The 27,563-nt window shown below is 44.3% G+C and overlaps 2 protein-coding genes across 3 annotated transcripts in view; one reads left to right on the plus strand and one right to left on the minus strand.

The window, feature by feature from the left end:
• The first annotated feature begins 514 nt into the window (after positions 1-514).
• COQ10A (coenzyme Q10A) lies at positions 515-16,158 on the plus strand. 2 transcript variants are annotated; one of them, XM_060252834.1, is made up of 5 exons: positions 515-748; positions 7,741-7,902; positions 8,362-8,554; positions 8,962-9,063; positions 10,676-16,158. In XM_060252834.1, the coding sequence occupies exons 1-5, from the start codon at positions 669-671 to the stop codon at positions 10,841-10,843; spliced, it is 705 nt and encodes a 234-aa protein (XP_060108817.1). In that variant the 5' UTR covers positions 515-668; the 3' UTR covers positions 10,844-16,158. The 2 variants fall into 2 exon arrangements, with proteins under 2 accessions (XP_060108817.1, XP_060108818.1); XM_060252835.1 differs by having other exon boundaries at positions 550-748; positions 7,747-7,902.
• Positions 16,159-19,699: 3,541 nt separating this feature from the next.
• CS (citrate synthase) overlaps positions 19,700-27,563 on the minus strand; it is a 43,529-nt gene continuing 35,665 nt past the window's right edge. The window contains exons 10-11 of the mRNA XM_060251965.1: positions 25,202-25,411; positions 19,700-21,145 (exon numbers count right to left, since the gene is read on the minus strand). Coding sequence (XP_060107948.1) covers positions 20,975-21,145; positions 25,202-25,411 — 381 coding nt within the window. The 3' untranslated portion in view covers positions 19,700-20,974. The remainder of the gene's footprint in view (positions 21,146-25,201; positions 25,412-27,563) is intronic.

The raw sequence follows: 27,563 nt of genomic DNA on the forward strand, positions 1-27,563 counted from the left end.
AACCCAATAAATGTCTTCTGAAGTTTATTTGTGAATCTTATAATCCATGATTGAGTTCATTGTTTTTCCCCTGTGTACATTTTATAAATAAAATCAAACACATTTATTTTGTTTGTCTCCGCCGGACTCCTTCTGGAGGTCGTGGGGAGGGAGCAGGATCAAGAACCCATAAAATGACCCATTCGCTATTTATGCTTAGTTAACACATGCTATGGATGAGTGGAAAGTCACAGGTTTTGCTGAGCTTGTTAATACCTGCAGTGAAACATATCTTCCTTGTATATTTCAATTTTTGTTAATAGTCTGGCTCATGGGAAAGAAGGGACACTCATACTATAACAAAGCTGGTAACGCAGTTGCAAACCCCACCCATTTTCGGAGTGAAGAGCCAATAATCTTAAAGCGGCCTCAGTAATTTCAAAAACTACAATTCCCACTATTCCCTTGGATACGGCCTTTGCACTACAAGTTCCACGATGCATTGCGGCCGCCTGCTTTCCCTCCCCCCGTCCCATGCTTGCTGTCCCGGCGGGACGTACAATGACGTCTTTGACGGTGTTGTGACGTTAGGGTCAGGGTTCACGGAGGCCGGAGCCGGTGTCTGTCTGGTCGCGGGCAGAACTGAAGAGGCTGGGAGTCGGACGTTTCCGTCAGGTTTCCCCCCTTTCATGGCGGCTCGCCGGCTCCGGGAAGTTTTGCAACTGGGAGCGAGGGGAGGGCTGCGACTAAGAGCGCCCCCGGCCGGCAGGTGAGCAGCGGGCAGGAGGTGCAGAGGAAGGAGGCTGAAGAAAGAGGGAGCAACTGGGAGGGCGAGGGAGGCTGCCAGCTCAGCTTGCCCAATAAGAAGGGGCACAGTCAGGGTGGCCACGGCTCTTTCCTGGCAAGGCTCCTGTGCTATTTCCAGAGCAGGCAAATGTGAAGCTTCCGCCCCGTCTCCATAGGAGGAAAAGATTTGCATGTTGGGTTTCTGAGTCTTCCATAGCTGTTAAGGCAGAGAAGCCGAGAAGGGAGGAAAAAAACTGGTAGCTCTTCAAGATAAGAGGCTCCCGTTAAAATGTTGGGAAGAGAATGGAGATAAGCCTTTAAAATAAGGTTTAAAAATAATAAGGGGCATCCGGCAGCCCTCCCCAGGGAGTTTGGGGCGTGGGAAGGTCGCTCTGGGAAACATGCTGGATTCTTCTGACTTTGAATTTTAATTAAATTATGCCGTTGCAAGGAGTTGGGGGAGGAACAGCTGTCCAAGTCCTGTGGAGGCCTATTAGAGAAGGGAAGAGAAAAGCCTTGTAAAAAAGGTTAAAATGGATACTCTTATGTGGCTGAGAGTTGCTGGCTGTAGCTGAGAGCTGGAGCTTGGGAAGGGTCAAAAGGAGACTGACTGAAAAGGACCGGAAAGCCAACTAAAGAGAAGAAATTGCAAATGGCTCGGTTGATGGGGGCTTAATGGTGTAGGAACCTGTGGGTGTTGGTCTATAAAAATGAATGCATTTTTGCAGGGAAAGGTGTATGGAAGAGAGGTGTGTATCCTAGGTTACTTAATATGGATAATGAAGGGCCTTCACTTTTTTGGTGGGCTTGGAAACAGATACTATTAGAATCTCTTGCTTCCTCCACCGTGGAGATGTAGTATAAATGCATATCTTTTGTATGCAGTGCCCAACGAGAGGGTTCTATGGAACAGCAAACAGGAAATATGTATTTAGAGTTCCTTCCAATCCATGGGGCTGTGTTTCAGCCTTGAGCCACTTTGGAAGAGGTACACTGTCCCCCCAGCTACTCTTAATGTTTTAATATGTTTACAGCACAGTTGCTATCCATCACCATATTTAAACATCTGCTCACCATTGGCAGCTGTATTTGTAAATCCTAATTTTGTACAGGCCTGACCTCGGAAGCTAAGCAGGCTCTGGCCCTGGTTAGTATTTGGATGAGAAACTACTGAAGTATGGGGTTGTGAAGCAGAGGCAGGCAATGGCAAGCAACCTCTGAATGCCTCTTGCCTTGTACACTGGTGACTGTGAATACAGATTGATTTACTTGGAAAAGCACAGTATTTTCCCTCCCATGGATGGTGTTAAGAGAACTGAGTGTGTTAATAGAAGGAGCTCACACCTAGTGGCCATTCAGTTGTATAGGAATCTCTGAGTCCAGCTTTGGAGAGGCCTACAAGAATTGTATGTTGTAATGTTGTTAGATATGCCCCATATCATTTTGTAGTTGACAATTTAGAGCAGTTCTTTATTGTAGGGATATAATCTCTGTAATACTATAGGTATTGTATTGAGATGGAAACAAGGTGAGAACTCAGTGTCTGGCCAGCTGGCAGTTGTCAGACTCATAGCTTTTATTTAAAAATGCTGTGAATGGTCTTCAAGCCTTGCAAGGCCTTTATTGGCTGTAGCAGCAGCAAAACAAATTTCTCAGCTCAGTCGGAAAACTGGCAAGAGGACATATATTCTCCTCCCTTTACCCTTCAAGTTGGAGAAGGTTGGTAGTGCCTGTTTCTTCAGTAATCAGGCATGATTTGTTAATGTTCAAGGAGCTTCATAGAAATTAAGTATAGTGGAAAAGCTGGTGATACAGAGTCACTTTCAGGATGGACTGCCTCTGGTTTGGGTTCAAGACTGGTTTTGGACAACTTCCAATAGTGCTTCTTTTCCTCTTGACTTCTGAATCACACACATTTCTGATTAGAAAATGTTTATTGGCATGTGTCCAATGAAATGTGGGTAGAATTCAATTAGAGCTTGGTGATATTCCATGGATGGAAGGATTATTGTGCAAGTAGTAGGCTTCCTTATGTCACTATTCTTGCATCATCATGAGCACTAAGTATTTGCTGCAGTTGAATATAATTATATAAAATGCATTATTAAACTACAGGTGTGCAAACACAAATTTAGACTTCAACTGTAGTCCTAGTGTTTGTTCAAGTGGATATAACTGTCTAGATAAAGTGGAGTCTTCTCTGTACTATAGTGTATTGCAACTTTTTTAAAAAGTATTTCTGCCAGTATAAATAATTGTGTTTGAGGAAGTGGATCCTAGGATGCATGCTGATGTGTATGAAAACATGTGGAAGATCGCACAAACCACATTTTATAACTATGCTCTGACCACACTGTGGGAAGTTCTCTTGATTTTAAAATTATTCATTGCCAGAGCATGGTGACTTGGCTTCATAGGATGCAAATGAAACATAAAAGGGAGCCCATTTACCCTCCTGCCTTCCTCTTGAGCCATTTTCCCCTGGGTGAAAGAGGATGGGGGGGGGGGTCCCCATTTTACTCCTTCATGTGGAGTATTCTGTGCATAAAGAGCAGCAAAAATGGGTGAAATTACTCCTCCCAATTTGGTGTGGGAAAACAGCTTGGAGGGTGGGACAGAAGCCCTTCCTCCCCATGCAGCAGCACTATGAGCCCAAATGGGCTCTTCTTTATTTTTAAGAAAATTTACTCCCTGCAGCTGATGTGGTGCTGCAGGGAACCCAGTTCCAATGCTTTAAAAAAAGGCATGTCTAGTTTGGTCCTCAGATACATGACTTGAAATGCATTACTTGGAACTCCAGTGAGAGATATCACAGTTCTCCAACAGAAAGTTGGGTTTTGGAGGGGCATCTGGCACAGTGTTTCCTCTTTTCAAAGACATTTTCACATGTCATTTTTTCCCCCCAAGCTGTAGAAAGAGAGTGGTGCTTGGATGCTAGTCCTTCCCTAAGCTGTTGTGGTGAAGAAACGGCATTCTCGGCTGCTTTCACATTTGCCGTAGCACACTAACTTATGTGAGTGCTTTAAGCATTTAGGGACGTGTTATATAAACATCAATTTTTATTTATTTATTTGGGAGATCATTCTCCTGTAAACGCACCCCCCCCCCCCATTTTGTTACAGAAGAATGAGCTTTGCCTGCATGATAGATATTTTCTAGTTGGAAGCTGTTGTGATCCAAATCCAGTGCTTTTAATAATGAATAGCAAATATTCTCCACCTGATCCATGATAACACCTATATGTTTGTGCCAAAATCCTACGTTTGAAGCTTTCAGTAACATTCACAGTTGTGACCTTCGGATACTCTTATTTGGCAACTAAAAAGATGTTTATAACAGACTTCCAAACACTGGAATGCAATGGATTTTGGTCTCCCATTGGGCCGTAGTGCACACGCTTTCTAAACGCCTGTCCTCCCCATCTGAGATCCTATACTTCATTTTAGAGCTGAAGACCTCTGTGTTATGCTTTAACCGTTTAGTTAAAAGTTACCAAGGCCTAGGAGCAAAGAACTGAAGTAATTTAATCTGTCCTCTTCTCTGACTGAGGCAGATGCCTTTTTGTGATCTTGGGTAAGTTGTACTATCTGCGTATTCCCCCCTCTCCTTTCATACCATAAACTGGAAATACCTCCTTGTAGTTCAGAATGATGGTAAGGATTAAGTAAGCAGTAGTAAACATTCAACTGGTATATCTGTATGTTTTAAACAAAGCTTTGATAAATAGTTGTGTCTTGTTTTTGTGACTTTTAAAGTGATTTTAAAATATATCTTTGAAAAAAGACCCCCATGTCTTACCAGAGAGATCAGATGAAGTGCTGGTGTTGGAGGTCTAAGTATGACATCTTCGCTGGTCTGATAGACACCATTCTTGGTAGCTGTTCTGACTTTCCTTGGAAACCTGTGCAGATACTAAGGCCTTATGGGAGACTGCCAGGGTGTGTGCTGCTCAGTGTGTTTGGCCAACTACATGGCAGTGTTTGTCCTTGTTGTGCCAGTCTGTTGAGTTTGAGCCACCAAAGGCACCAGCCAGTGAGGTTTCATCACTGTGGCCAAGGTCCAGTGGTAAAACTCTGAGAGGTCACAGAGATAGTCTGAGGCATGGCTTCACAATTTAAAATTCTACTTGTATCTAGAGCTGGGCAGGGGAGGGGAAGAGAAGAATGGTGGGATTATGCGGTATACAACCATTGTTTCCTTACAGAGAATAAGGTAATGAGCTTTGAAGGGCTTGGTGAGGGCTAATCTACTGAGAACTCTCAAATTCTCCCATCCTGGATTTAGAAGTACCTGGTTTTGCAGTAGTGCATTGGATTTCCTGTCCCTTTACTTTCTTATGTAAGCGTCCTATTCTCAAGCACCTGAGATTGCTTGGCATTACCCCAAGACAAATATGTCCCAGCTAACTTGTCAGGGCAGCTATTCCTGTAACTGGCCATTCTTTCCAGAGTCCCTTTGTCCCTGAATATGCTATAACCTCCCCGTACTGTGTGGGCAATCCAGGGCTGAATTGCATGTAGCAAATAAAAACCTGGCTGTTTCATAACACCTAGCTGCATCCCTCTTTTTTACTTGTGGTATGCCTTGTTGTTTCCTTGGGTCCATCTGCCTCAGCTGCAAGACGTGCTGTCTTGTGTAGCATGTGCCCATACAGTGGATGCTGAAAGCTGAATAGAACTGGGACAGTTTTTGGTTTTTTTCTGCTCCTCGCAGTCAGATTTGTGCCCCTTGGCTAAGGGCAAGTTTAACTTGGACATCTGTGATCTCCTTACACTATAGTGACTGCTAGCAAATGTGGACACTTCTTCCTTCTACTTTGTGTTTGCAAAGGAGTAGCTTTTTGCTTCTGTTCTTTGACAATGAAGAAGGGATTGGGAATGAAAGCAGCCTGCAGCCCTTTCAGTCCTGCAGAAGTGGCATTCTTTCCTTTTCCTCCTCTCAGGCAAGAGAGCTCACTCTGCCTTCCCTAGGTGGGCTTTCCACTCAGCATTCCAAGCATTTATTGGCTGATGCAACAACTCACATGATGCAGTGGGAGGGCTTAGTGGCATCTGTAAGTCAATCAAGAGCTGTGTGCCATGCCAGTGCAAAAGGAAGTGCACAGGGACTTGTATAACCTTGTCTGAAGCTTCCTACCATTCAATTTTGAGCAAGGTGTGGAGGGGAAAACCACCCTACTGTTTATAGAAGTGCTACATTAGCATTACTGTATTTTGAAAAGCAGGAAGGAGGACATATTTCCTGATTGACTACTTCAAACGAGTGACCGCAATGACAAATCTCATTTTAAGTACCTCTGCTATTTAAGCTGTGACAAGCTGACCTAGCCACAGTGATCCATGCAATGGTCACCTCTAGATTGGACTGCTGTAACTTGCTGTATGCTGGCCTACCCTTGAGACTGATCCAGAAATGCCAGCTAGTCTAGAATGCAGTGGTGTGGGTCCCGAGTGGAACATCATGGACAGCACACATTCAGCCTGTGCTTAACCAGCTGTGTTGGCTTCTGGTGGAGTACCAAGTCAGGTTCAAGGTTTTGGTACTGACCTTTAAGGCCTTAAGTGGTCATGGATCCTCTAGTATGTCCCCCAAAGAGTATTACGTTCTGCAGTGAACAATCTACGGGTGATCCCTAGCCCAAAAGAAGTCTGGCTGGCCTTGACCAGAGCCAGGGCTTTTTCTGCCCTGGCTCCTACCTGGTAGAACTTTCTGCTGAACAACATCTGAGCCCTGCAGGATCTTATGCAGTTCTGTAGGGTTTGCGAGGCAGAGATGTTCCACCAGGCTTTTGGCTGAGGACAGTGATGGGTTCTACTTTACCCTCCCCTCTTCTTTTTCTTCCTGACTCTTTTTGATCTTCTCGTGGGGCAGGGACAGAATTAAAATCTGATATGTTAAAGGCCATCTGAGAACTTTTTAATTTATGTATTATATATATTGTTCCATCATTTATGAATGTTTTTATCATTATATTATTCACCACTCTGAGCTGTGTGTTCATAAGGGTAGGGTGGTCTGAATTATAAATAAATAAACGCTACCAACTAGGAATGTCCCTAACCTTCCAACCTAAAAAGATGTTTTCATACTTGTTTTTAAAAAAAGAGCCCAAAAGAGGGCTAACATAAAAAAAAAACCCTCTAGTTTAATAGTCCTGACTAGGGACCTAGGTATTGCACATATGTTTTGTCTGGCAGAAAATGCTTGCAATCCAAGCACAAGATGTGTTGGTACAGAACTAGTCCTAGATGTACATTATCTTATACATATGGGAGGAAATCCGAATAATATTCTGGTATTGCATATCTTGCCTTAGCTCACTTTGTTCTTTAATTCTGTAATCCTAGTCCCATTGCATTGTTCATTGGTTGTTTTATGCTTTGTGATTGCACTGTTTTATATCATTGCAACCTGTCTTGCATCCCAGCAAGAAAGGTGGACCATAAACAGACATGTGCAATCCAGAGGGAAATTCAAGTTTCATTGAAATAAACAGGATTTGCAGTAACCCGGATTGCACTGTTAAGCAGTTAGCAGCGCACTCAGTGGTTTTGCACAGGAGAACTTCCTGGTGGATTGAATCCCATGACATTTGTTAGTCTGTCACATCACTCTTCATTTTGTTTTGGCAGATGGATTATACATATGCACAACTATGAAGAAGCGGAGATACTCTTGCAAGGCTAAGATTATTGTAGGATTTAGGGCTAGTGTAGGATATGCCTGAGGAGGTGATGTGTGAAAGGTATTTGCATTTCCCTCTAGTATGTTATAGGATTCAAATGCAGAAGAGAGTTGTAGGTCATGCTTCTTTAAAATACATCAGTGAATAAAGAAGAGGGCTGTTAAAAGCTAACATGAATGTCCTCATCTTGGTTTTTTGTTAGCGTTCATAATGAAGTGCGACCCCTTTACAATTAATTTCTGGTAAGGCAAAGTGTGTTTCCAAGCCTACTAATTCCAAGGGATTTATAGTTTCAGGTACATGCCATCCTGTGGGATTCTGATGATCCGAGCTCCCCATGCTATTGGCAACCTCGATTGTGATCTAAGCGCCCAGCACAGCCGGACATTCATCAACTTTTCGGGGCCTTTCACCAACAAACGGAAGGAATATTCAGAAAGGAGGATCATTGGGTGAGCAGGCTCATTTCACAAGAAGCCAAATGGGCTATTTGTGCTTAGAGGAAAGTTGCATGACATGTTGACTTGGCCTGCAAGACTCATCTGAACATCTTTCACCTTACTTTTCTCAGCAGTCGTAGCATATACAAAAGGACATTAGCACAAGACTGCAGAGGGTCAGTTTCTAGCTCTGTGTTTGAGCTTGAACAAGTCACTAAGTTTTTGATAGGTGGGAGACAATGCTACTTGTAGGTAGGAAATGTTCACCTTGTTAAGCTTTGAGAAGGCTTACCTCAGAGTATGTCAAAGGGCCAGTTTTCACTCGGTGTGACTGCAGCCATTCTGATAAAACTCCTTGCATACTTCAATTAGATGGTGGATTTAGTTTCCTACTAGACGTACTTAATAAACTGATATCACGAAACTATAAGTGTTGCATGGCTCCTGAATTAATTCTTCTCTTAATTGCAGATACTCCATGCAAGAAATGTATGATGTTGTGTCCAATGTGGAGGAATACAAGGACTTTGTTCCTTGGTGCAAGAAATCAGTCGTGGTCTCTAAGCGCACAGGCCATGCAAAGGCCCAACTGGAAGTTGGATTCCCTCCCATTGTGGAACGTTACACATCCATTGTGACGCTGGTGCGGCCTCATATGGTGAAGGTGTGTCTTAGTGTGTTTCTGTCCATGAATTTCTCCAGGATGAGGACTCTCCAGCACTTAAAGTTCTTTTTGTTAAGAACAGGCACCCTGAACGAGCAATCTGCCCTCAGTACTCCGATCTTAAATATCATTTCAGTAGCTCAGGTTGCAAAAATATGGAAGACTTGGAGGGGTGGTGGTGGAGGGGGGAGCCCTGTTTTGCTTCCGACTTGGGCACCTCTTGAGCCAGCAGTGAGTTCTCTATTGCAGATGCATTCTGAAGGCTGACCGATGAACTGAAGCCGTGGAATTGTGATTGGCACTTCGAGGCTGGGTTGGTCTTTGTTGTTCTTGAATGATCCTTGGCAGTCAAACAGAATTAGGATAGAAATGTCATCCCCTGATGATGCCTCTGTTCTTTCTCTCAGGCTGTCTGCACCGATGGAAAGCTATTCAACCATCTGGAGACTAGCTGGCGTTTCAGCCCTGGCATTCCTGGCTACCCTCGCACCTGCACAGTGGATTTTTCAGTAAGCACACGTCCGAAAAGCTGCCAGCCAGCATGTCCCACGTTCATCAGTCTGTGCTAATAAGGATGGGTCTTGGCCCCTCTTATGTTAGGAAAGGATTAATTATACTTGTGGCCTAACAGAAGAGACAGAACCCAGGATCTGCCAGGTTGCAGACAATATATTTATCTAGAGAGTTATACTTTGCTCCTCTTCCCCTCCCTCCCCGTAGGGACCTAGAGCAGCTTACCATATTATTCTCCTCTATTTATCCTTGCAACAGCAACCTTGTGAGGTAGGTTAGGATGAGAAAGAGTGACTGGTCCATAAGTACCCTGAGAGCACTTCTGTGACAGAATGAAGATAATGTACCTCAGTCTCCCAGATGCCAGCCTGACATTTGAACCACCGTACCATGCTGACTTCGACAAACTGAGTTTTGTCAGCAAGTGTTAATCAGTAAAGGAAGCAAGTGCTCTACTCATGTGATAATGTGCATCTGTATAAGAGGAAGGCTCTTGGCACTGTGCCTGTTGCATTCAGTCCCTGGCTGTTGGGGATCAAGTGAGGTCGAGAGCCACTGCTCCTGACTTGGCTTGATTTCATGTTCAAATAATGATCTTGAACATGTCTCAGCCCTGATTCTCATATCCTTTTTAGCTGCCCATATTATAACTCACTTTGCCAGCAATCTATTACTCCCTGGGCTGATGCCCACAGAATATTTCTGAGCAGCAGAAACTAAAGATTTTACTAGTAGGCAGGATAAAGTGCACATGAGATCTAGCCGTATTTATCTGTGCATCTGCAAATTATCTATAGTATACTTGCCATACGGCTTGTAAGCTGTTAACTTGCAGGGAAAGGATTGTCACTGTGTCTCAATGCTAAAGTACGGACATTTCCTATGGAGCATGTGAGCTGCTGCTTATCTCACTTTTTGTATGTGTGTGCAGACAAAGTATAGTCCACAAAGCAGAAATGGACCTGTTTTTCTTGTACTCCTAAATAATCCCAGTCAATGATAGCAGTGTGGCTCTCTGCTTATAAAGTAACTTCTGCTTTTAGACAGAGTCATCTTCAAGTCCCCAGCATGCAGATGGTGCTGCCCTTGGCAGTGAGGGGAGGGGGTACCAATCATTATAGGATGCAGGTAGCATCTTGTAGGTTCTTCTTCAGGCAACCAAGGAAGACGGTGACTGGGGAGAAAAGTTCAGGCAAGGACCTCAAGCAGCAATGAAGCTAAGGCTGTCTTTTGCTGTTGACGCATTCTTTGACAGCCCTAGAAATGCTTTGCTGGAATAGTTTTCATAGGAACGTTAAGTTTTCATAGAAACTTGAAAACTTAACTTTTACAATTGACTACTGATGCATCTGTCACTGCCCTCTGCTAGCCATGCCAGAGCTATCCTTGGGAAGTTGCACATTATCTATAAACTTTAATCATAGATTGCTCAACAAAAGTGGGATTCCTTAAACCTTGCACAGCAAACTCCCTCAGTTCAGGAAAAACAGAAGTCTCCTGCTCAAGTGTTATAATGTAGTGTGTTGGCATGAACCTTGGTTGCTCACTGTCTTCTTTTTCTGTGGCTGCATCATTGGTGTCTGATCCTCCTCCTCTTTTCCTGCTCAGATTTCTTTTGAGTTCCGCTCCTTGCTGCATTCGCAACTGGCCACAGTTTTCTTCGATGAAGTGGTCAAACAGATGGTGGCAGCCTTTGAGCGGCGGGCAGGAAAGAACTTCGGCCCTGAGACTCGCATTCCCCGAGAGCTCATGTTCCACGAGGTGCACCAGACGTGAAGGCTGCCTGGTTGCTGTGGAGGCTACACGGACTCTTTGTGCTGGGATGCACACTCAAGGGCTTACCCAGCCATCTCTTTTTACCTATTTATTTGGTTTCTTCCACTATCCTATCTAATTTATCCACTGGACCTTGCGTGATGAAGAGACTCGTTCCAGAAAAAGGGGCCGGGCTACTGTGTTGCCTATGGAACAACCTCTCAGCCTTCTGATTTGCCTGGCTGTGCTCTTAGGCTGGGTCACTTTTATTTCCTGGTTAGCACATTTTACTTTAAGCTTCCCAGTTTTTAAACCCCCAATCTGAGGATTTCCTCTCCATCCCATTGCCACTCACCTCTGTGGCATATGTGTGTGCAGCTGCCTTTGGCTGTGGACTGTGCCAATCCCTGTTTCTTGAGAGCAAGGTAGCAGAAGCGCTCATATGCAATCCAGTTCTCTTTTTGTGCCTCTTAAATCATGTGAAAAAGCCGACTGGGACTGCCTCTTGGCAATACAAGGTGGGCTGGGCTGTTCCAGTTGCTTGACAGTCTCATTTAGTTGTTGAATTTGCAACAGTAATGTAATAACCTTGCTGTCCAGCCTTGCTCTGGAACATTTGAAGCCAAACAGAGAGCGCACAAGCATAGTAGAGGAGAAGCAGGCAGCTATTAAGGACAATAGTGGGGGGAAAGAGATGTTCTGTAATGGCTGTCCAAAGCAAGCGAGCAATGTACAGCAGCTGGCCTGGGCTGCTCTTCTTCATCCAAATTTTGTACCTGTGCTTTGTTTGTAGTTAGGATGTCTAGGCTGAGAAAGAGTGACTGGTCTGTAAGTACCCTCAGAGTGCTTCTGTAACAGAATGAAGATACGTACTTTGATCTCTTTGAGACTCAAAGGAAAGATGCATGCAAAACAAAGGTTGAACAGCTCACCAGACTCCAAGGTTACTTTTGGAGTCTGATAACTTTAGAAAAAAGGTGTGAGAAGAGAATCCCAACTGGTGGGAGGGAGGCATGGCAAGGAGAAACCATACAGCCCATTGTAACTGCCACCAGAACTTTCTTAAAAGTTGAGATTCCCTGTGTCTCCTGGCTTGTTTAGACCCAAATTCCAAGCATCAAAATATAACTAGTTTCTAGGGGCAGGTGAAGGGAGAAGTGTCTGAGTTACCCTATGTAGTGGAGAAAACTGACCAAAGTATATTGAGAGCTAGAAGCACTGGAGCTGTGGTGTCAGCAAACTTCCTCCATTTTATCAGCTCCATGGTTGCATGCTGGCACTCCATGGTTGCATGTGGCTAGGGTAAGGCATTGTAGGTTGGGGGCTGTTTGGTTTTGTGTAGGGTTTCTTTCCCACCTCTCCTTGCCTTCCCACCGTCATGGCTACTCTTTCTGTACAAGAAGAGCAGCTGTGCCTTGTGCACTGTATATTGCAGAGGGCTCATCTGGGAGTGAGTGACTAGAGAGGAGCGACTATAGAGCTCCATTCTCTTCAGGAGCTCCATCTGGAATCCACAATTTCTGATGTTCTGTCCCATGAAGCTCCATCACATGGCGGCTGTCAATCTAATTTGCTGTTCCAGAAACTACCTTCAGTTCCCATGATGCCAGTGTGGGCCCTCTCTGAGGTTGAGTTTGTTTTCCTTAACTTTGCCACACATTGCTAACCAGGATGTTTACCTAAGTTAGATGCACATTTTGCACAAACTGGATGCGCATTCTTGCTGGGGTTGAGTTAGAGAGTCTGCCTTGGCAAGAGGGCGGAGCTGCCCCCCTTCAAATGCTCCCATATCAAGGGCTGAGCCATGCAGTGTATTGCATGATTATGGTTCCCAAGAGTAGTTTGGTGGGAGGGAGTATCTGTATGAGAGAAAGAGAGTGCACATATATGCTGTCATAGTTTACCATTGGGACTGAATGGTGTCAGTGGGGCGGGGGGGAGGGAAGGAGGGAGAGTATTGAGTTGTGCGGGTGAGGAGGAGTGGGAGTAGAATAGTTAGATAAATCTTAGGCACTGCTTTCCAACCCTCCACTTCCTCAAATGTTTGTGGCACAGTGGCACTAACACCTAAGCCAGTGCACTAAAAAAGTTCTGTCTGGTGGATGGGTCAACAGGTTTGACTTATTGGTATAACTGAAGCCACCATTCTGAGGTTTCTTCCAGCCCTACTTAGAGATCTCCCTGTGTTCCTCAGTGTGGAATTTTCCTGTGATTGGCACTCAAGTCAAAAAGACAGGCCAGGAAAACCTGTGCATAGCAGACAGCTAGTTTGCTGATACAGTCTCAGAAACAAGGGCTAGGTCACAGATCTGAAGCCATGTTTGGGGCAGTGGGAAGCAAGTAATGTGTGTACCATTGAGATGAGCCTTCTCAGATGTGAGGCTGTCTGCTGTGACAGAGATATCTGATCAGTTAGTTGTGATATAGCACAGCATTTCCACCAGGGCTAACATTTTTCTCTGGTGGCTTCCCTTTAGCTCACAGCTGGTTGTTCTCTTGCTGAACGTTTGTTCATATTCTCTCCTTAAATATGTGTGGTGCCTCTTGATGACTTCTCCATGGAAAGACTGCTTTCCTGCCTTTTATATTGAAGTAGCAACCTAGGTTTCTGGTAGCACCATGAGTCCAGCCCTTTATTTATTGTGGTCTTCAATGCAAAGGTACACCATGATCAGTGTGACTATGGATTTAGACCAATAGTTCATATCATTTATTGAAAGTTTCCCTGCCAATGATGGTTCAGATTTGAAAGCACATTCCCTTCCGCCCCCCTCCAACATGCTGAAGATCGGGTTGCAAAGAACATCCCTTTTTTTGATCTTCATCCCAGTTTATGCCGTTGTCCTACATACAAGACAGATGGGCTCAACTATGGTGGAGTATACATGGCAGAGGTTACCCTTTTGTTCCAGAAAGAGACATTTAGAAAGCCGGTATCCTGGGCTAGGAGACTGCATGCAAGCAAACAGTTTTCCTCTGTTCATTTGAAACATTTCTGATAATGAGGAAGCCACCCTGGGAGGAACAGTTATTCCTTTTTCCTAATTACCCAGGAAAAAAATAATTCACTTATAAGACTAAGCATACTCTGTAATGAAGAACAGCAAGTTTAAAATGGAACCTTGTTATCCTAAGGCAGCATTGTTGGGGAAGAATTGCAATTGTCCCCATCTAGATGTCTGACTAGCACAGAATGCTGAACAGGGCACTTTTCCCATTTGAAGTTGATGCCATTGGTTCATAAAGAATCCAGTTGCACAGAAGGAAGGACTGAGATTTGATTGTGAAGGCCTCGGGTTCCTGCCTCATACATGTCAGCAGGTGGCTGGGAGCCAAGTTGCTGCCTCTCAGCCACAACTTCTGTAAAGATGGTTATATGGACCCATTTAAACAGCTGTTTGCTGAAGTGTTACAAAAATAAGTCAAGCAAATGCTGCTTCTCCCTGTGCTGTGTAGTAGTAAGATGTAGTCCTTTACAAACCCCCTGAAGCTGCAGGGCTGTTTCTTCCTTCTGTCCAGCAGTCTTAGTATAAAGTCACTGATCAACCTATTAAGGTTGCAGTCTCCTATGTGCTTGCTTTGGAGTAAATCTCATTGAACTGTTGAATTTTCTTCTCTCTGAACATGCTTCAGGTTGCACTTGTTGGACTATCATGTGCTTGGTCATGCAGTGTGTGTGTAGAAAGGCACTCATCATCTCAAGAGGCTAATGATTCAAAGAAAGCCTAGTTCTGAGTATACTGGGCTTGCTGTTCTGCAGAAGCAGGGGTATTGAGAAGAGAATTTCACTTCTTGCAAATCTCGTTTTTTTAAAGCAGGTTTCTAGTCCTTGTGGCTATGAAGAGATGTGTGAAAACGCACGGGCAATGCCTACTGAGATTGCGGAAGTCAAGAATAGCAAAGGTTTCCAGTAGTTGGGGTGTCCTATTTGCAAAATGTAGAATAAACAGTGCTAAGAAAGGTGGGTGGTGGGGGGATGATGTACAGTTAATTGATATTCACACAAGCCACTGAATTCAGCTTTTTTTGGTGCAGAACTGGGGAGGTCTGGGAGCTTCCCATTTTAGCATGGAATGCAGCCAGCCCTGCATACAAGCAGCTACTTTTCTGCCGAAGTACCTCCCTTGGTGGTTTCTCTGAGTCTGGCTGTGTGCATTCCACCAAACTGGCTGATCTCTATGTGTAGGTACAACCTGTGCAAAGGACTAGCTATGTGGGTAGGGAAAGTGAAATTGCCTCATCACTCCCACCAGTGAAACTGTGCTTGTGGAAGATGTACACGGAACCACTTCACCCCTTCCCTCTCCTTACTGCATCCTCCTGACTCCAATGACAGTCCCCCACGAATAATCTGCATAGGGTCAGCATTCCATGCACTTGTGGCTAGAGACAGATCGGTAGTAATTCGCAGAGATTCTTCTGTGCACACTTGTATCCCACAAGGTTGCTGGATCCTGTTCTCCAGTGATTTCAGTAAACTTGTGGTGAGATGTTTCTTTCATAGCTATGTGTATTAGAACCTGCTTTTAAAAATATAAACAACTAATTGGAAGTGCAGTGACTTAAGTACTGACTAAATGCAAATGGTCACCTCACGTTATGCACTTGCCAAAAAAGGACCAAGGCCAACTTGTGTGGGCTAAAACAGCGTTCTTGGGTTCTTGGAAGGATGGGTGGGAGAAATTCTGAGACTATTTTTGTGTGTGTGACTTTGAATTATTGTAAATTTGATCCCGGAATCATGAATTGTGTTAATGTAGATGCCAGTCCCCTTTAGATTGACGGAAATAGATCATGACATCAGGCCACCTAAAGTTATTGAATTATGAGTAACATCCCATTGGGTTCAGTGGAATTTAATGTTAGATGCATGTATGTGGAGTGGGGCTCTTCTGGTTAAATAAAGTAAGTAAAAGCTTTGCATCGATGAGACTTATGCTGGACCCTGCTTATCCTTGGGCAATGCACCCTCCTGTTGGTGTCTTCCATTTATTGGCTGAGGGGTGTCCTCATGTCCTTTGGCGCTTGTAAGCCTGGTGTCTTAAGTCTCTCAACCCATTGAAGCTTAAACCATCCCATACTGAGTGCCCCCACTCCTACTGTTCCCAAGATCAAAGCAGTTCTGACATAGATGCTGTAGTGCCTTCTGCTTTCACTTACCTGTCTCCAGCTGTCTCATGCTGTTTAGCCTGGTGCATGCTACCTCAGCTTGTTAGGAAAAGGGATTATTGCTGGAGGGGGGAAAAGATGCAAAGCCTATCTCCTCAAAAAGTTGAAAGACTGAACCAATCCCAAGACCATTTTTATAGACCAATAAAAAACTTGTTTGCAAAACAGCATATGTACATTGTGGGTTTTTAAAAAGACCATCGTGTTACGGCTGAAATACTCATAAGAGTCACAATAAAGTTGGTGCTACAAGGTCTATGTGGTGTGGTGGAGCAGGAAAGGCTGCAGGGCCCACAGATGGCATGAGGTTCTCCAGTACCTGTTTCAACTAGAGCTAGAATCGCAGGCTGCATGATGCTTTAGAATAGAGTATATTCCTAGAACCACATGTTCTATATTCAGTATCCACTAAATAGGAATTGGGTCAGCCATGCATTTATCCAATCTGTTTGGGGTGCTGTTAGGTTGGCATGGGGGAAAGTTGCAGTGGCCCTGCTGATATAACTTCAATTAGAAGGAATAAACTAAATTGTGGACAAGAATTGTAAAGGCCTCTGGCCAGCCAGCTTGATTGGACCCCTCAAGTTTCAACAGGTGTTTCAGAATGCCTGACATAACTCTGCTACTATTGGCTATAGATAAGAGAAGCTACTTAGTCAGAAAAAGTGTGTGTCAGGGTCTCATGGGACCACCACTTAAAAAGGTGATCGCTCACTTGACTGAAGCTCCTGGACAGTACAGTCATGAAAAACCTAGGCTGGTTTTTAATTTGACAAGAATGTGGGCAGTGTTCTGAATATGTTTATTGGTCTTATGCCCTGCAGCTGCTTCTGTTTTGCTGGGGCATAACATGCTGTCTCTCTTGACAGGCTTTTCTCTCAAACTGCAGCAGTCTCTGCTACCTGGCACACACCCAAGCCATCCAGCCTATTTACAGAAGACTTCTGGGAACTTAATTCCAGAAGTGGTTACAGCAGTCTCCCTTCCTTCTCTGGGCAGTGGCTTCCTTCCAGAATGTGCCCAGTGCTCTTTAACGGCAAGGAAAGGTTTATCTAAGTTCAACTGAGGTTGGGGTACTTATGTGCAGACTTCTTATGTACATTGCACTCTCCCCTTACGGACATGCAAACAGTCTACTTTCTCCAACAGCCATTTTGCATTGCTGAACTCCATATGAAAGAATTACACCCAAGCTGCATATCAGTGGTGACCACAGGTTGGAAACTATGGTTCCTTCTGCTGTTTAAAGCCTAATGAGGTAGTTTTTAAATGGTGCAGGGGCTTGGATCCTGATCAGGCCTGCAGCTCAGTGGGGTGAAGAACTCAGTGGGATTTCCCCCTCCACTCTTTTCCAGTGCCAAAACAGCTGTTTGGAGTTCAGAGATGGCAGCATTTGTAAAGCAATGGGGGTTGGGGGGTTAGGCCCTTGCACCATTTTAAAACCCCCTTATTAGGCTTCAAAATGGTGGTAACATCCACAGGTCTGAGCCATGAGTATCATCTAGTTTAGCCCTTAGAAGGAATGACATTATTCTTGAATATGGACCAGGAAATTTCTGAACAGCTGTTCTTTCACTCACACCATGTCTGTTCAAAGTACAGTGGAGAAAATGTGAAAGTAGTCCCCTGTGCAAGCACCAGTTGTTTCAGACTCTGGGGTGACGTCACTGCACAAGGTTTTCATGGCAGACTTTAACGGTGGTTTGCCATTGCCTTCCTCAGTCATTACATCAGGGGTGGCCAACAGTAGCTCTCCAGATGTTTTTTGCCTACAACTCCCATCAGCCCCAGCCATTGACCATACTGGTGGGGCTGATGAGAGTTTAGGTAAAAAACATCTGGAGAGCTGCTGGGTACCCATTTTACCAACCTCAGAAGGATGGAAGGCTGATTCAACTTTGAGTCAGCTACTTGAACCCAGCTTCCGCCAGGATCAAACTCAAGTCGTGAGCAGAGAGCTCAGACTGCAGTACTGCAGCTTTATGACTCTGTGCCATGGGGCTCCTACAGTGGAAACACTATATAGTGTACACCTGAATTTATTCAATGCATGTCCAGCTAAACACATGCTATAAACCCCACATTTAGTCTGGTCTCTTCTATCTCTCTCTGCTCATACAACTTAAGAAGAAATTAAAATGGGGAAGACCTTACTTAATGTTATTTCCCTGGTATTTAATTATTGCCACAGGAAGGAGTATCTGAAAGTAACCACATCATGATGTAGCCAGGTACCGGTCCACAAATTCATTTGTAAACTGACTGCACATTGGCTGTTCCTTACATACAGATTTAGATATACATGCATTCACTAGAACTTGTGAACAGGACTGCTGCCAGCATTACTGGCTTAAAATGATACACAAGTTACCTTCAAAATCACACTGATTTCCTTACATAGGGAACTGATATTGGGGCTGGCCACTTCCCCTTAAAGATTGCTGGATTCTTCTACAGCATGTGGCAACAGCTGGCCTGGGTGAAAGGAGACTCTTCTCCACCCCTTCCAGTGTATATTCAGCCAGCTTTACATTTGCTTGCCAGAAGTAAATTTGTAAATAGGTTATATTCAGGCCTGTCCTTATTAACTTTAAAAAGAAGCAACCACTCCCATTTCCTTAAAGACAATAAAGTTTGTGCCCAGATTACTACAAAGGACAGATAAGACAGCAAAACATCCAGCTGCTGACTTGTAACTCAGTAATACACAAAGACTGAAACCATATTGTTTAATCTGGGCCCAGTATTAACAGAGGAAGCCCGGTTACTTATTTTTGCTAACGTAAGTATAAATAAAAAGATTGCAGCTACCTAACTTTCAGATTTTCAATGGAACTGGTTTAGCTATCCAACCAGGAACTGGATTTCTCCTTAAAAGTTTTAAAAACAAGCACGGAACCCACCCACTCCCACCATTTAATGTAGGAACATTCCTATAGGGCATGTTAGCACCCCCAAAAAGCAAAGCACAAGTGATACCAAGACCATACATGGTTGGCCAATGTGCATGTTCACTGATGCAGCAGCTAACGAATTCCTACATGAAAAGCCTCCACTACAGCAAAAGCAACATTCCTGTTAATCCAACTTGCCTGCCTGCCTACAACCACAAAAAACAGATTTAGGAAAACACTACCTTATGTTCCACCACCACGAGATAATGTTCATGTCAGAGGTCACAGAACGCTTGGAACAACACAGAAGTTAAACAGATGTGGGGGGGGGGGGTTAGTCCATGCGCAAACGACAGACAAACTGAGTATCCTATGAAATTCAAGCCAGCATACATCATGGAAGAATAGTGCAACAGATGTATGACATTCTAGTGGGTAAACCAGTAACATTCCCTACAAGTGGCAGAAAAAAGTGAAACGATTTGGGATTATTCTTCTGTATTTGTGACAGGTCGTTGCCCATTCTTCATTCCAGCTGCAGTGAAAAGATCAGGAGATTGAATCATGTTAATAAAAGCAACTGTGGACCAACTCCATCCCATATCCTATGGTTAGAATCCTCTGCAAGCACACAGTGCCATAAGGAAACAGAAAAGGGGGGTGGGGAACAAGCCATTGGAAAAAGGAGAACTCTAATGAGCCTGCTTCGGTGGGGAGGGCGGGATATAAATCTGAGAAATAAATAATACAACAACAACAACAAAACAAAGCCCAATGTCGCCTGAGAATAAGAACCAGGAGCTTGAATAATGGAACTTGTTAATAAAAACATTTATTTTGCAGTTTGTACAGAACCACCTGAAGTTTGCAACAGAATGCAGATGCTCTTGCACAGTCATGTATACTGTGCTTTCAACTTAAAGAGTGAGGTTTCTTTCCTTTTTTGTGGTTTCAAGGGGACAAGGGATTTCACACAAACACACAGAAAAAAACAAAACTAGGTAGGAGTGTATGAAGTCCTTTCTAGTGAGGAAAGGAGGCCAGGAGACGGGTTCCATTCTCTGCCATCATTGCTCTAAAGCTGTGGCTAGCCCACTGAAGTCCACATGGCATCATGGCTGCCATTCTGGGAAATAAAAGTGTCACCAAGTACCTCCTTCTTTAAGATTTAGACAACCCCACCCTTTCAATACCACAGCACCAACACAAATCAAAACAAAGAGGGGGGAAAGCACTTCCTTCAAGCATCCTGTGCCTTCTCCCGCTTTAGGCCAAAGAGGAAGGGATGGTGAGACCTGAGTGCCCAGCAGAAGCTCACTAGAATTCTGCCTTTGGCAACAAAGAACAGTCTCCCAAGGACAGGGAATGGAATCTTGCACAGGTGTCGATACCAATTACCACAATCGTGTTGTGACAGCTGGGGGCAGAGTAGTACTGCCCTTCTGAGATAACAGGGGAAGTTTTACTCCTCTGCTCAGCACAGATGATTGGGGAGCTGCAGCCTGCCTTGCTCTACCTTTAAGAGCACAAATCCTGTTGTTTTACAGGAAGGGGGGGGGGGTATACATGAAGGGAGCAGGAGACTGAGCATGCGGAGGGCAAGGACCTCCCTCCCCCTCCTCACAGTGCTCCAAGTTGGCTTAGAAAAAGAGAACATTGTTCAGAATGCAGAATCTCTCCTCCACAATGGGGGAAAAGGTGATACAGCTGATATAAAAGCAATATGTGATACAACATGATTGTTAAATGGAGCATTATCCTCTGCTCCTGGCCAGCAACACAGGGCAATGAAGTAGTAACGCTGGAGCTAGAAAGCAACTCACTCTCTAGCCGAGGGCATCAGCTCAAGTTGGGAAGAGCCACTCTGGGCCCTGCACTTAAGAGTTAAACTAACTTTAGGTGGTACTAAAAGGGTGGGGTGGGGGAGAGATACGTTTCGAGTTTCGGCTGAATTCTTCTGATAAATAACCTGAAAATGTGATGGTCAGTGCCTCAAAAGGAAAGATCTTGTCAAGGCCCTTTTTGAACAAAACCAAGAAGTTGCATCATCTCTACCATTCCCTCAATAGCTACTGCTACATCCCTGGCTTTAACCAGACTTGGCACCCACGAGCACCATCAGCCCATCCGTGCTCATAGATTTGGGTCTCTCTAAGGGGAAGCCAAGCGCCCGACTCCAGATCAGCTGAGAGAGAACGCCAAGTGCTCGAGAGACGCCAAACAGCACTGTATAGTAGTTCATCTCCTTCATGCCATAGTACTGTGGAGAGAAAGAGCAGAGTTAGAGGGCTGCCAAGGGAGGATGAGGCCATTCCACATAAGTCCAATGAGACTATACCTCCTGTGGGTCCCCCAAGAAGGCTACATCCTTCTTCTGCCTCCCCCTCTCCCCTCATTTGGCTGCAGCCATATCTAATGGTAGCTCAAGGCCACTGGAAGCCCAACCTGCAAAATACTTCCAGGCCCGTCAAACATACCCTGCCATTTTTAAAAAGTGGAAGACATGTTGCATCTTAGATCTTCTGGCAAGTGGCCTAGCAGGTATTTGTTCTAATTTTTAATTCTGCTGGGAACTTCTGCAGAGTGGCCTACTGGCCTACAGTATTGTTCTCAGCCAGTAAGAGACATCTGCATGACTCAATATTAAGTAGTGGCTGTTTGAAAGCAACCGATTCCTCTTGATTTGTCTGTTGCTTGTGGACAGAAAAACTTTTTAAAAACCAGTTTGCAGCACTAAACTTCCAAATATTAGGGTGAACCTTTGAGTAGAGAACATTTTTCTCTATGGACAACACAGTAATTCTCTCACATAATAATAATAATAAATAATAAATTTATTTTTATATCCCGCCCTCCCCCGCCAAAGGCAGGCTCAGGGCGGCTAACACGACATGGTATGCACCATGATTACATGCATGTGCCCAGCCCCTCTGCTAGTGCGTATGCACCAAAGGAAAAAAGGGGTGTTGGCACTGAAATGTCACTAATGACAACAGCACCCTTGCTCAAAGCTCCAGATTTTTAAAGGTGTATCTAAGAAAACAAAGCCATGTCACAACTGGAAAAATGCAGAGGACGGGAAGACATGTGGAACCCTCTGCTAAACATTATTCTAATGCTAGCTGGCTGACAAAGAAAAGCAGAAATAAGATGCCCTTATGGAAAATCCCTTAGATTTGATGTGTGATTCTATTGTATTAACTGCATTAACTTTATTAAATACCAATAAAAGTTAAATGAAATGTGGCTATTGTGGCTCAGAATGTGTTTGCCCAGCTCCAGCTGATGCATCAACTGCATTCATTCCCGCATCAGTCAGATCCAGCCACAGTGACCCATGCCTTAGTTACTTCTAGATTGGAGTATTGTTTCTGGCGGGGGGTTGTATTTTTTTTGTGTGTGTGCATGTCTGCATCTGAAAATCATGGTGACCTCTGGTGACTGACCCCTACCGGGGCCTGGAGAATATTCAGAGAGCTGGCTGAATAAAGTCTGCCCCTGTCCTCCCAACTGCTGGTATTTCAGGGAGGTCTCCCATCCAAGTACTTGCCAGAGTCGGCTCTGCATAGCTTCCAAGAACTGATGAGACTGGGCTTCCCTGGGTTATCTAAGTCAGCGTTATTTGGCCTACTCTTGAAGAGTGTTCAGAAGTTGCAGCTAGTGCAGAATGCTGCAGCTGGACTTCTGGTCAAGCAATACAAGATAACCACCAGAAGCAATAAAACTTTCACACAATATGCGTTTTTAGTGAAGTAAAACAAAACTAAGGAACACTGAACATTCTTGAAATTTTTCCCACAAAGTCTCTCAACAGTCACAAAGAATGATAGCTTCTTCAAATAGGACTTAATAAAGTCTTTAAATTCTTAGTGTTCCACTTGTGATGGTACACAGAGAATAAGGAACCACTTTTAAAAGGACTCCTCACGGTTTCAATAGTGCTTCCTCAGCCTCTTTCTCCTGACGTTACACAGAGCCACAGCTCTACTCCTTACAACATGGATCCACACATTCTCTAATTTGCTGCTACCGGCTCTGACTTCTGGTCAAGGCTGGCTATCAGAAGCATATGTCCCCAACACAGCAGCAATTACAATCCGCTACTTAGCCCAATTCAGTGTGGTTTTATCCTTTAAAACCCTACATGGCTTACAACTGGAGTATCTGAAGAACTATTTTCTCACATACATTCCTGCTCAGGAATTAAGACTGTGGGCAGATGCCCTCCTGGCTGTCCCACCAAATAAAGATGTTTGTTTGAAGGTACATGAGACAGGGCCTTTTCTTTGACAGCCCCACAATTATAGAACAATCTCCCCAAGGAGGTGCTCCTGGCCCCCTCACAGTTGATCTTCAGGAGGCAGTTGGCAACAGTTTTATTTAGAACTGCATTTTGATTGACCTAGCTTTTATTATTGGCAGTCCTAACTGGAGTTTTTAAACTGTGACTTTCATAAGTTTTATAACACTTGTTGTTATTGTATTTTTATAACGCTTTATTAATATTACAAGCCACCTTGAGTTCTGTAAGGAAGAAAGGTGGCTAATAAATGTTTTAAATAGAAACAATTTTCCATGATAGAAGAACTCAAAAGGTACAAACTCTATGATCCTTTGCTTCATTCTATTTACAATATTAATGCTCTCTGGTACACGGGTGGAATTCTAGCAGGAGCTCCTTTGCATATTAGGCCACACACCCCTGATGTATCAAATCCTCCAAGAGCTAACAAAAAAGAGTCTTGTAAGCTCTTGGGAGGATTGGCTACATCATGGGGTGTGGCCTAATATGCAAAGGAGCTCCTGCTAGAATTCCACCCCTGCTGGTACAAAGGATTCACAGCCATTTTGGATTTCACCCCTACTCTATACCCAGCCATATAACTTCACAATTGGCAGCTGTAGGGCACAGCAGCCACCACTAGAGGGAAGCATGCCATCACTCTTCTGTCTGTGGTCTATAAAGTGCTTCCAGAACTGTGTTCTGGAGATGCCTATCAAAGTTCCTGAACCAGATTATTAGGAGTGTCAGACAAACTACAGGCAGGATGCCTGGAACAACTGCCAATCTTTCCTACAACAAACAGCTACAGAGGTGTGCTGGGTGCATTCCAGAGCACACATTCAGTTTGTGCAGGGCAACAGCAAGGCCAGCAAGCCCTTTCACCTGTGCCCCACAAACTAAGCGCATGTCCCAAGATGTGCTCCAGAATACTCAATAATGCACAGAGTTTCCATGGCAAATCAATCAATATTGGGGGGGGGGAGGTTTCCTAAGGACATAAGTTGGCGTTGTATTGCTGCAAGCCCTGGAAGAGATGGTTCAGTCCTCCTGAAAGTTGGGAACAGCTATGTGACATGCAGCTATATTGGAGAGAGGGGAGGTGGCAAATTGTGGTAAACAAGGCAGTAGTTCCTTGCTTGTGATTGTACTCGCAGTTGCTTTTGCACCATCTATGGCAGCAAGTCAGGTACAATCCAAACTTCTGGAACTGGAGGGAGGGAGGGAGGGAGTGTGGCACGTGTGAACCTGGGACCTGCACAGTTCTTGAAACAGCTCTTTCATCAAACTCCCTTCTGGGAAACCACCAGCAGACCAGTGTCCAGCCAGCCTACAGGTGTAAACATCTGAAAAAAGGCCTGTAGAAGAATAGGTGTGATCAGCCAGGGGCAGCAAGCTCAGGGCCAAGGGTACATGAACAACTGATGCACAACCTCCTCTTCCCTCCAAAAGGCAATGTCCACATTCAGTCGGTGTTATTTCTATCTATTTATTCTATTGCTTGTATAACTTTGCAGCTAAAGGAATCAGCCAGGATCCAGACAATCCCAGTTTCAAATCTTAACACTCTCAGAGGGTGCCTCAGGCACTCTTTCAATCCCACTACCTCCATCTTCAGCAACTTGGGTAACAGCTGTTTACTTTACAAGGCTGCTTGTAAGGATTACAAGGTAATTATGAGATATACTTCAAACACTGACAAACTAATACAGGAGGGTTTTTGGCTCTGGACTCAGAGCTGGAAAATTCTTTCCCCTGCCCCAGTTTCAGGAAAGGAGTTACCAGAGCGGTGTTTGTGCTGCACTAGAGCATGCAAGAAACTCTGGAACATTCAGCTCACAACAGCTGGTAGCAAAACAGTTCTACCACAAATTTGCTGCTGACTAGTTTGCTTTCAAGAAGCTGCTGGAGTTTTATAAAGCTGGAATGGGCAGACAGATGCTTGCAGGACATAGATCCTTGCTTGCATCTTTTCATTTCCAAAGGAACCTCCCCCACCCCATGGAAGTCAGAAGGCTGGGCCCAGCAACTCACCTGTAACAGGACTCCACTGTGTGCATCCACATTAGGCCAAGGGTTTTTGGCCTTGCCCTGTTCCAGCAGCACATTAGGGACAATCTTGTACAGCTGGGCCACCAGCTTGAAGAGGGGATCTTTGGGAAGGTGCTTGAGGGCAAATTCCCTCTGGCAAGTATAGCGGGGATCAGTCTTCCTTAGCACTGCATGGCCATAGCCGGGAACCACCTGCAAGCAGAGAAGTTTGTCAGAAATTTATTTATTGAAAGTATTTATAATTTAACATTTTCTCATGATTCAAGAAGGCTCGCAAATCCTGATTAAAATATCACAATTTAAAACTAACAAAACCAAACCCCAGATAGCCTCCCCCCAATGCCTACAGTTTATGAAAAACCCTGACAAATAAAATGAGCTTGCATTGCCTCTTAAACATTTCTTTAAATGGTGGCCCCCTCGCCTCCTCAGACAGCCCATTCCACAGTGGGAGCTGCCTTGCAATAGACACAGCTTCCGGTTGACACCAGTTGGGCTACCTTAAGAAGGGGTCCACATGGATACATATGGAAAGAGACTGTCTTTTCAATGTATGAGTCCTAAGCCACATAGGGCTTTTAAGAGGTCATAACCAGCACCCTGAATTAGACTGGGAGCCAATCTAGCTGCTTATGATGGGTGAGATAGTTCTCATCAGCTAGCTCCTGACAATAACTGAGCTGCCACATTCTGAATCAGTGGAAGTTTCCTGGTAGTCTTCAAGGGCAGTCCAATGTAAAGCACATTACAGTAATCCAGCTGCAAGGTTACAAAAGCTAAGAAAGGAGAGAGCTGGCAAACCAACTCTTCTGGGAGGAACCGGGAGTGAAGCAGGAGGAATACAACATACTGTACTCTGTCTCCTTGCTTGTTATGGACACCATCATTTTGCCAAAACTCATGCACCACTGCTTTGTGTTTGTCTCTGAGCAAGAAATTAGTTTATCCTCCCTACTGGTTATACACTAATATCATCCTTCAGCTACAATACCATCATCTCAAACTCTGCTGAAATTTGGAAAGAAGATGATGATATTGGATTTATATTCCACCCTCCACTCCGAATCTCAGAGTGGCTCACAATCTCCTTTGTCTTCCTCCCCCACAAGAGACACCCCACGTGGTGGGTGGGGCTGAGAGAGCTTTTTACAGCAGCTGCCCTTTCAAGGACAACCTCTGCCAGAGCTATGGCTGACCCAAGGCCATTCCAGCAGGTGCAAGCGGAGGAGTGGGGAATCAAACCAGTTCTCCAAGATAAGAGTCCACACACTTAACCACTACACCAAACTGGTCCTGAGCAGAGTGAGCACTAGGGATGGGCAAAGAATGTGAAAATGGTAGTTTATTTAATTTTGTAGTTCATTGGTTTGCCCAATTCAGTGGTTCGTTTGATTTGGGAAGGCGAGAGGGATGGAAAGCGCTAGCCCGCTGCGACGTGCCCAGCATGATGACATCAATCAGAAGTGACGTTATCGTGCCAGGCACATTGTCAGAGATGCTCTATCACTTGAGAAAAAACTCTATGATAACCACAGAGTTTCCATCCAAATGATAGAGCATCCCCCTGGTGACATGTCTGGTGCAACATCATTTCTGGGTGACATCACAGCACACGAAGATACCCCTGGCAACCTTAGGCTAGAGACCTGCCAATCAAGTGCTGCCTGGAAATTAATTGCCTTGGCATCAGCCTGTCTGCTAAAAATAAACTGATAATGACACAGATGTGAACCGCCCAAACAACAAACCATTTTAATTTTGTGCGCAGCACCATTTGCCGAACTGATTCATAATGAACCATGAATTGGCCATCTTAAGCACTAATCACAGTTTGTTGATTTATGCCCATCCTTAGTGAGCACTTAAAAACAGAAGTATGAGATGACAAGCATTTAAAAACAAATGGGACAACCACTATCTCCAGCTCATTTTCTTGCACATAGTGTCAATACTCAGTACCAGGGTCAAACCTTGTACTGAAGAAGAAAAGTTAGAACTTAGTTAGTTGCATATCCAGCAATCATCCATCTGCAATGCCAAACTTCAGAACTAAGGAGGAATTATTCAAGAAATATTTGTTTGTTGGTGATGTTTTAGAGGAAGTCACATAAGCACTTGGATTTAGAAACGGTTGAAATAATTATTTTACTTTCAACAGTAGTAGCTTCTTCTGGCACAGAAAGAATATTTTCTTCCTTTGGACTCATTCTAAATTGAGAAATCGTTTTGCACTGGATAAAACAGGAAGATCCTGAGTCCTGCCCTAGATTTCTTGTTCAGCCACTACTATTACCACCATGATTTTCACACAGCAAGGGAGCAAGTATTGGCCCTTGCAACATTT

This window comes from Heteronotia binoei, chromosome 13, assembly GCF_032191835.1.
Source record: "Heteronotia binoei isolate CCM8104 ecotype False Entrance Well chromosome 13, APGP_CSIRO_Hbin_v1, whole genome shotgun sequence".
Classification (NCBI taxonomy): Eukaryota; Metazoa; Chordata; class Lepidosauria; order Squamata; family Gekkonidae; genus Heteronotia; species Heteronotia binoei.

What these genes read in the sequence shown, in the direction of transcription:
- COQ10A (XM_060252834.1), top strand. Translation starts at nt 669, where the DNA reads ATGGCGGCTCGCCGGCTCCGGGAAGTTTTGCAACTGGGAGCGAGGGGA. An exon ending in TGCGGCCTCATATGGTGAAG is followed by an intron (nt 8,555 to 8,961) that starts GTGTGTCTTAGT and finishes TCTTTCTCTCAG; the next exon opens with GCTGTCTGCACCGATGGAAA. An exon ending in CCTGCACAGTGGATTTTTCA is followed by an intron (nt 9,064 to 10,675) that starts GTAAGCACACGT and finishes TTTCCTGCTCAG; the next exon opens with ATTTCTTTTGAGTTCCGCTC.